Genomic DNA, 10,242 nt, shown 5'->3' with positions numbered 1-10,242 from the left:
ACCACAAAGGACTAATCTGAGATTAAGAAATGCTTTTATTAAGTACTAGAGGCCCGGTGCAGAAAATTCGGGCACTCAAGGTGTGTGTGTGTTGGGGGGGGTCCCTCAGCCTGGCCTGCGCCCTCTTGCAGGCCAGGAGCCCTCAGGGGGATGTCCAACTGACAGCTTAGGTCCATTCCCCTTAAGCCGTCAGTCGGACATCCTTAGCGCTGCTGGGAAGGTGGGAGAGGCTCCCGCCACCACTGCTGCTCTTGCCAGTTGTGAGCCCAGATTCTGGCTGAGAGGTGCTCTCCCTGTGGGAGCACACTGAACACCAGGTGGCAGCTCCTGCGTGGAGTGTCTTCCCCCTGGTGGTCAGTGTGCGTCATAGCAACCAGTAGTTCCACAGTTTGGTCGATTTGCATATTAGCCCTTTATTATATGAGATAAATTACTTTTATATCATAAATAAAACTCTCAAATGTAAAAAAAAGGAATACGGAAATCTTCCATATTGTATGGTAAATGGGAACATGGGCCCCTTCCCATGCTCCCCCTCCTCCTCCCACCCTGTGGGGAATATAGTGAAGGCCATCAGTTAAGTGGACTGTGAGACCTTGGGAGACGAGCCAGCTTCTCAATCAGAAAATAGCTAGTATTTTGATCTCACACAGCAGCTGTCCCCCTCCCTTGTAGGCTCTGTTTTTCTCTGTTTTCTTTACTCTTTAAAATCTTGTGTTGGGAAAGTCTGGGTGGCAGCAAAACAATGGTACTGGCTGGCTGCCCCCTGTGTGGCCTATCTGTAGGCCAGATGGGAGTTAATAGCTCAACTTCAAAAGTGGTAGCCGGTGTAGCAGGAAAAACTTTACTGCATGGCCCTGGTGTGCATGTACCAGTAAGTCCTAATAAATCCATGCCTTTCACAGCCAGGTCTCCAGGTTATTTCTTTGGAATTGGCAAGCATTACCCCGAGGTTTTACCAAACCTCAGCGCTTTGCATTACACACGCAGAGCTCAATTACTGAATAAGAGATAAAGCTATGAAGGTGCATAACATATTCAGGGAAAAGAATGGTTGTTGCATTTAATGAGTGAAAACAGTAGAAGATGGTAACAAAAATATAATTTGGAATCAGTTCCCAACAATACCAAATACTGGACAGGATATTGAGCAATAGGAGCTCTCAATCACTGTTGGTGGGAATGCAAAATGGTACACACACTTTGGAAGACAGTTTGGTGGTTTCTTATAAAACTAAACATACTCTTACCATATGATCTAATAATAACACTCCTTGGTATTTAACCTGATGAAATGAAAACAGATATATAAAGCCTGCATGGAGATGTGAAGAGAGCTTTATTCATCCAAAGCTGGAAACAACCCTTCAGTAGGTAAATGGCCCCAGAGAATAGAATATTAATCAGCACTAAAAAGAAATGAGCAATTAAACTCTGAAAGACTTGAAGGAACTTTAAAGACATATTACAAAGTAAAAGAAGCCAATGTGAAAAGCTACACACTGTATGATTATAACTATATGACATTCTGAAAAAGGTAAAACTATGGAGAAAATGAAAAGATCAGTGGTTGTCAGGAATTCGGAGCAGAAAGAAATGAAAAGTCCTCTCAGAGAGGATTTTTAGGGCAGTGTGACTATTTTGTATGATATTATAAATGTACATTTACCAAATTACACATTTGTCCAAACTCGTAAAATGTACACCAGGAGTGAACCCTAATGAAACTATCATCTTTGGACGACCATGATGTGGCAAATGGAGGTGAACTGATTATAACAAATGTAGTACTGTACCACCCTGGTGCAGATGTTGATAGTGGGGAAGTTTGTACATGTGTGCAGGTAATTAGTATATGGGAACTCTGTGCCTTCCATTCAATTTTGCTTAACTCTAAAACTGTTCTGAGCCCTGGATGGGTTGCTCAGTTGGTTAGAGCACTGCCCCAATAAAGTCAAGGTTTCAGGTTTGATCCCCACTCAGGGCACATACAAGTATCAATCAATGAATGCATAAATAAGTAGAACAACAAATCAATTCTCTTTCTCTTTTTCTCTCTTTCTCTCAAATCAACTTTCTTTCTCTCTTTCAAATCAATAAATTAAAAAAAAAAACTCTTTTAAAAAATAGTCTATTAAAAAATGAATTCTGTAAAGATGTAAAATATAAGCAAGACAAGGAACTAAAGTAGGGGAAATCAGTTAAGAGAGGTCAGTCACACGTTAGGTAAGAAACGAAGAAAGGCAGCAGAAACAAAACCATTCTAAAACAGTATTCATGTTTTTGCAGGTAAATATAGCCTCATCTACTAGATATAACCATTCCAGATCTTTCTGTACAAAGGAGGTATATTCTACAAACTAATAATAGCCACACAAAATAAGTAATGAAGTAATGTTTTTTCTTTGTTTTAAATATATTTTTGACTTCAGAGAAGGAGCGAGAGATAGAAACATCAATGATGAGAATCACTGATCGACTGCCTCCTGCATGCCCTGCACTGCAACCTGGACATGTGTCCTGATTGGGACCTCCTGGTTCATAGGTGGATGCTCAACCAGTGAGCCACACTGGCTGAGTTGAAGTAACAAAATACATACAGGTATCCTGAATAACGTTCAAGTTTACATGATAAGTGAAGTGAAAATTGAATAATACATAATTAATCACTCCCATGTTTTAAATAACCCTATTTTAACAATGTTTCTCAACTGGGGTACTATAAAAATAATAAAAGTATGAATGTTTATGCTTAGTTTTCGTATACATTTGAAATAACTATGAATAAATACTAAACCCTTACTAAAAAAAATGGTTTAACATTTTAATGGATATAAATTGGTAAAATCTTAACTTCTTATGGATCTTGACAAACTATTCCTCCCAGAAAACACCAAACATTGCAAAGTAAATACTAAACATTTATTAAATATCAGTATAAATGGCTCAGTGTGGCGAGACAACAAAGTTATTTTTTTTTAAAGTGGAAAAATTAGGCATACCTCTTTCTTCAGGCTTTATAGGAAAATACTTTTTCTCTATAGATATTGGCTCAGGCTTTGGGGCTAAAGAAAAAAACAAAGTTCATACCTTAGAAAAATCATTTTAGAGCACAAAGACAATTTTAGTACATGTTCATTTAAAAATAACATCAGATGAAAACATGGTCAACAAAAAGAACAATAAAGCAGAATCATTAGGCTCAATTTAATGCTAAAACTCCCACTGTTAGCATGAGTAAGTAATAACTCTGTAATCTGAGATTTTTTTTGTTGTTGTTGTTGTTTTTTTTTTGTCAAATGAAGGTATTCATGTCCTCTACACCACCATCTAGAGAACTAACTACAGTGATGGAAATATTCTATTGCTGTGCTGTCTGATATTGACTGTTGAGACTTGAAATGCTGCTACAGCAACTGTGAAATTAAGTGTTTTATTTTATATAACTAGAGGCCAGGTGCACAAAATTTGTGCACGGGCAGGTTCCCTTGGCCTGGCCAGCGATCAGGGCCAATCGGGGCCTTCCAGCTGCTGGCTGGGCCCTTCTTTCATTCCACACCTCCCCCTGGTGGTTAGTGCATGTCATAGGGAGCGGTCAAATTCCCAAGGGGACACTTTGCATATTAGCCTTTTATATATATAGAAGATTTTAATTAACTTTGTAGGACCAATTTAACTAGTGTCTAAAAAGCCTCCAAAACTATCTTATATAGAAGTTATTTTTAACTTTTTTTCCATGGTCTGGGATTAGGTCAGCAGATACAAGGCTAAAACTATTGAGCAGGAAAGGACTTGCATTATTCTATAAAGAGCAAATATTTCAGAAAAAATTGTACTGTATTTATAAACATCAGAAACTGGATGCTTTGAAATTCACAGACATAAAAAGAGCCAAATTATAAAACTGGAAAATTCTTCTAGATTTGTTTAATTCAACTCTTTAAAAAAATAAACTCTTCTAGTTTCTTTAATCCCTAACACACTTCCTTAAGGAAGAGTACATAAAAAATCAGCATTTGTTTGAGACATTAAAAAATGGATTTCATCTGAAAAGACAGAAAAAATAATTTGTCAGGTCAATATATTAAGTTTCTCAGCAGTTCTTAGTCAATTCTCTTAATAAAAATGACATAGAACTAAAGTATATAAATTATTTTCAACATTCCTATTTCATACCTTGTATTAATTAATATCTGTTGAAAAACACTAACAGATATTAATGCATGTGAACACTCAGTTTCTATATATTTCTAAAAATTGATACATAGCATATACTTTTTTTGCTAATGAAAATAAATGGTGTACATAACACCAAATTTCCACCATTTTAGAATTTAAAGATATAAAAACAGCAAACTGAAAAAACAGTTTTCTTACATACCTGGACCCTTAGCAGGAGGTGGTGGTTTCTTTGGTTTCTATTAAAATAATAATGGTGAAAACTGTTCAATACTTACATATTAAATATACTTAAAATAAATTCTGATCATTGAAAATCAAAATTATATGAACATCTCCCCTTAATCCCTACCAGCTAAAAATTATAAAATAAAATCCTAACAACTCCACAAAAGGTCATGGAGAAAATTTTATTCTATTAGAATACCTCCTTGATCAAAATTTATCAGTGTTATATAAAACTATGAATTCTTGAAGAGCAAAACCGTTCTGTTCTGCCTCCCCTAGTTTAAGATTTCTATGTACCATTTCACTGTGTTTAGCAATTGACACTTGGGTGGGGAGGGGTAGGAGGGAAAGGAAAAGAAATACTCATTGTTTAAACAACAAAAAGAGCAGCTAGTAAATATATGTAGCTTTCAATCTTGATTCTTCAGAATGATCAAAAAGAAGACAAAAGCAAAGATATGTTTCCTTAATTTATTCAAATTCTGTTAGATTTATAAGGATTTACCCACTAAGTTAAAAAACTCGAGACACCTTTCTAAGTATGTGAATTTGGTTTTTCCAAATTTAAAATCAATAGGGTATAAGCATCCAATAAAAGACCAAAAAAAAAGAAAAAAAGTATTCATTAAGAAAAAGCCCTGGCCAGGTAGTTCAGTGGATTAGAGCGCCATCTCCATACACTAAGGTTGCGAGTTCAATCCCCAGTCAGGGCACATACAAGAAATCAACCAATAAATGCATAAATTAATCGAACAACAAACTGATGTTTCATTCTCTCCATAAATTCAATAAGCAGGAAAAAAAAGTATAACAATAAAGCACACTGGAGGCTGAATCCATAGTGAATCAAATCCCGCTAAGGAAGGGCCTCAGACAGTGTGAGCCTCCACCCAGTAACCTCTGGTAACTGACTTAACTAAATGAGAGACTGAGAAGATTAGAGAGCTTTGCATTGCCTAAGTCAAATGTGGTAGACTGTCTTGCTGTGTATCTGCACTCTAACTCCCTTTCCCCCTATATATTTTTATTTTTATTTTTATTTTAATATATTTTATTGATTTTTTACAGAGAGGAGGGGGGAGAGATAGAGAGTTAGAAAGATCGATGAGAGAGAAACATTGATCAGCTGCCTCCTGCACATCTCCCACTGGGGATGTGCCCGCAACCCAGGTACATGCCCTTGACCGGAATCGAACCCGGGACCTTTCAGTCCGCAGGCCGACGCTCTATCCACTGAGCCAAACAGGTTTTGGCCCCCTATATATTTTTAAAACTCAATTAGGTTCATCACTCCATGGGGGAAGAAGGGATCAAGGTGCACAGAAACAAAAGATTACTGATGCAACTCAGATTTACTTTATTCACCGTGAGAAGTAAAATAGATACTAGTAGATTAAATCCTATAAGGAGGCAAAGACTGCCTTTTATTCTACCAAAGAATGAATTGACAGAGTAACAGTAAGATCTACATTGCCTTATTTTCAACAAATTAAATAAAAATATAATGTCTTCCAGCTAAGTGCTAATTTATCTAACTAGAATGGCCGGTTTTTTTTCTTTTTCCACTGCATGTAATATTTTATTTTTTTAATAATTTATTAAGGGAATCTGTTTCCATATTAAAAGGTGTGTGTGTGTGTATTGATTTTTTACAGAGAGGAAGGGAGAGGGATAGAGAGTTAGAAACATCGATGAGAGACAAACATCTATCAGCTGCCTCCTGCACAATCCCCACTGGGGACGTGCCCGCAACCAGGGTACATGCCCTTCACTGGAATCGAACCTGGGACCCTTGAGTCCACAGGCCGACGCTCTAACCACTGAGCCAAACAGGTCAGGGCAAAACCCCCCAAAACTTTTAATGTTGACATTATTGCAGATATCCCTCTCCCCCCACTGCTTTTCCCATCTCCACCACCTCTGATTCCCCTCCCACTTAATTAAATAAAGTAATGAGCCCAGCTGGTATGGCTCAGAGGTTGAGAATCCACCTATGAACGAGGTGGTCTCGGTTTGATTCCCAGTCAGGGCACATGCCTAGGTTGCAGGCTCGATCCCCAGCGGGGGGCATGCAGGAGGCGGCCGATCAGTGATTCTCTCTCATCATTAATGTTTCTATCTCTCTCCCCCTCTCCCTTCCCCTCTGAAATCAATAAAAAATGTATTTTAAGAAAAAAAGTAATGAGCCAAAGGTTACTCTCCAATATTATCAGCAGGGAAAGAAAACCAGGAATAAAGGACAGAACTGAAATACTGTTTTGTTTTTACTATTATTCAAGTAAGTTACCTGAAGACATGAATCTAAAACACCCTCATAACAGTATTCAGTAACAATGTAAACATTCTGTTTTTTAAAAAATATTGAAAAAAGGTTCTTTAAACTATTATCATCATTGAAAATTGAAAAATAAAGCTTACTGGAAAGTCCTTATCCAGTTCATTTATCTGAACAGCAAAATTGTCCGGAAATACTCCTTCTTTACCATTAAGTTCACCCTTCCACCAGCCAGTTTCTCCAGTCTCCTAAAATTCAACATGAAGAATAATTAAAATAAGGATTATCTTTAAATAAGAAAAAATTATAGAAAATATTGAATTCCATTATTTTTTACAAGGAAAAAAAATACCTAAACATATCATGAGATCCTCCTAATAAAAAATATTTCTCACTATTGCTTCTAGCAGCAGTTATAAAGTTGGGTTTATAAGTCAAGTGTTTTAAATTTAATTTATAAAGATAAAAAGTTCTTGGGGAGGAGAAAGGAAAAAGAAAAGGAAGGAGAGGAGGGTGAAAAGAGAATATGAATTTCCAAACTGTATCTTACTAAATATTCTTCCCAACATTTTAATACTCAATATTAATCACATTATTCACTTGGTTTAGAAATTAACACGTTCTTCAATTCCTTCCAAATGCCATCCTTCCATGAGAAATTAATCCAAACTGTATGAATATTAAAAATGGCATACAGTGAATCATCTGATCATTAATTTAAAACAATAGAAATAAATTTCAAAAATGATTCAATGGGATTACACCAAAAACCAAATATTTATAATTTTGCTCTCTTACAAAGACTAATTATAGGATTTTGCCTAACCAATAATACTGTTTAGCTGCATTACTTTCCACCGGATAATTTTTACATGTTGAGGGACATTTAAATTGTTTCCCCATTATTCCTTGTGGGTTTTTTGGGTGTTTTTTTTTAAATATTAACATGTTAAGCGCCCAGCCTGTTTTGTCTTCCGGACAGAAAGTATAGTGTCAGTCACTGGTGACTGACTGGGCACTTAATGTATTAAAAACAAAACAACAAACAGTAGGTTCAAATAAAATGGGATGAGGCAAAAGAGAAAGTAAGAACAGAAACCTGAAGGTGGGTTAAGGTTAAAGAAAAACGCAACATGACGGTAAAAATAATTCCCAATAATATCAATTATAACAAAGTTTTCTAAACACACACACACACACACACACACACACACACACTCGCGCCTCTCACTATGTGCCAGGTTCTCAGGACACAGAAACAAACATGACAAGTCCCAGCACTTCCAGGGCTCAGGTGCAAGGGGGAATATAAGAATACTGAAAAAATGTTTCTATGAATAAATTACATATGATTTACAAACCAGAGAAAGATCTTACCTTACTTATCAAGTGGATTATGTCTCCCTCTTTAAAAGTAAGTTCATCTTCATTAGTACCTTCATAGGCAAATAACGCTCTACAATATTCCTTAGCTAAAATAAAGAATGTAAGTAATATAACTTATATACATTGATTCTTTCCATAAATACTTAAGTTTCTATCTAGTGCAAAGTAATGTATACTAGAAACTATTAAAATGAATTTAATAATTTCAGCTAATACCATATGTGAAATTAAGTAATAATTTCATTAAACATATCCATTCAACTGCTTACGAAGTTCCTGCTATGCTCTAGGCACAGTTCTAACTGTCAGGATAGAACATTAGTGAACAAAGCATATTAAAATCTTTGACCTCATGATACCTATAGCTAGCAGGATTTAATACTCTGATCAAGTGGTATGGTGTTGACAAATGCCTTCAACAAATATAAATTTCTGAGCATGTTTCAATCCTAGTATGAAGATTTTATTGAAACACTTACCTTTTGTTTTACCTTCAGTGTCTGATTTTGTTATCTCCGTGTTCTGAGTTCTGCATCCTAGTGATTGTATGATTGAGGGCTACAATAGAAAAGGATGAGATCAACTATTTTAAGTTAGAATAAAGAAAATGCTGTTAAAGTTCACATTTAAAGGTATCCAGTTTTCCCTAATAGTACTTAGTAACGTGACTGAAAACTCTACCATAAGAAAGAGAAAGATTTCAAAAGTGAAATGATAGCTCAGAACATCTAACTTTTAAAACTTCCTGGTTTTATGATAAAAAATACTGATACCCATAATACATTACCCTAATTTTAGAACCTCTAAAATAACAATAGCATTTAAAAACTTACTATGGGCCAATCCCTGAGCTAAGAACTTTACATTCATTATAACTTAGTCTGCAGAACACCCTGCATAAGGCAGGCACTATCATTTGTTCCTTTTATAGACTAGGAAAGTTACATAATCCGACTATGAGAAGAGTAATTTAGTAGAAACCAGATTGAAAGTCAGAAAGTGAGCTCTTAAACATCATTAAATTTCCTCTCTGAGAGAGAGAGAGAGAGAGAGAGAGAGAGAGAGAGAGAGAGAGAGAGAGAGAGAGAGAGAGAGGGAGAGTCTTGTTACTTCATTGCTCCTATTGCAATGAAAATACCATTAAGGTCATTATAACTATAGTCTTATTATAACTATAGTCTAGTAGACAACTTTCCACTATAATTTATTACAGTTAAGTCCTTTGCCATTTTATACCATTTCCTTGAGTCCTATTCCCAGAAATAACATTCTATTTGACCTAAGATTTCATTGCTTTAGTTAAAAATCTGAACACACTGCTAACTTACCCACTGACTTTAAAGAGAGGAAAGGGAAGGGAGGCAGAGAGAGAAACATCTATGTGAGACAAAAACATCAATAGGTTTGCCTTGCCCTAGCTGGTTTTGCTCAGTGGATAGAGCATCAGCCTGTGGACTGAAGGGTCCAGGTTCAAGTCCAGTCAAGGGCACATGTCTGGGTTGCGGGCTTGATCACCACTAGGGGATGTGTAGGAGGCAGCCAATCAATGACTCTCTCTCATCATTGATGTTTCTATCTCTCCCTCTCCCTTCCTCTCTGAAATCAATAAAGATATATTTTTAAAAATGTAAAAAAAAAATGTGTTTGCCTCCCATACATGCCCTGACCAGGGATCAAACCAACAATCTAGGTATGTGCCCTGAATAAAAATCGAACCCACCTGGCCAAGGCTGTTCTGTTTAAATTTTAAAACACTTTAATTCCTCCTAATTCTAACCACCATATCTTCCAATCTGGTATCATCTACAAACATACCAAATGCGCTCCCTACTTTATCAATTCCTAGGTCAGTGATCAAAGCAAGCCTCACAAGTCCATCATGTAGGGTGACCCTGAGACTACTATCATAATCACAACTCTGGAATAGTGACATTATAAATGGCAATCAAAAAATCACTAGTGTCGGAGTCAATACGCAGGCACAGATATCTACCAAATATCATCCATTTATGCTCTTAAGATGAATGTGTGTCACTGTGTGAATTCTACCCCAAATGTAAAAACAAAACAAAACAAAACAAAATGGTGGTGTGGAAATCACAAGCTGCAGGACAACATGTGCTGTGTGACAAAAAAGTCAAAGGGAATGTGCAGTTTCTGTTTGCCTGCCTGTG

The 10,242-nt window shown here is 36.3% G+C and overlaps 1 protein-coding gene across 1 annotated transcript in view; it reads right to left on the bottom strand.

Moving 5' to 3' along the window:
- The window catches only part of CD2AP (CD2-associated protein), a 159,305-nt gene that overhangs the window by 28,347 nt on the left and 120,716 nt on the right, over nucleotides 1-10,242 (bottom strand). Inside the window, exons 8-12 of the mRNA XM_015572164.1 lie at nucleotides 8,548-8,626; nucleotides 8,060-8,154; nucleotides 6,826-6,930; nucleotides 4,382-4,418; nucleotides 3,003-3,065 (exon numbers count right to left, since the gene is read on the bottom strand). Of these exons, the coding sequence (XP_015427650.1) occupies nucleotides 3,003-3,065; nucleotides 4,382-4,418; nucleotides 6,826-6,930; nucleotides 8,060-8,154; nucleotides 8,548-8,626 (379 nt within the window). The remainder of the gene's footprint in view (nucleotides 1-3,002; nucleotides 3,066-4,381; nucleotides 4,419-6,825; nucleotides 6,931-8,059; nucleotides 8,155-8,547; nucleotides 8,627-10,242) is intronic.

Source organism: Myotis davidii, unplaced genomic scaffold, assembly GCF_000327345.1.
Source record: "Myotis davidii unplaced genomic scaffold, ASM32734v1 scaffold167, whole genome shotgun sequence".
Lineage (NCBI taxonomy): Eukaryota > Metazoa > Chordata > Mammalia > Chiroptera > Vespertilionidae > Myotis > Myotis davidii.
This window is presented reverse-complemented; position numbering and strand designations above follow the sequence as displayed.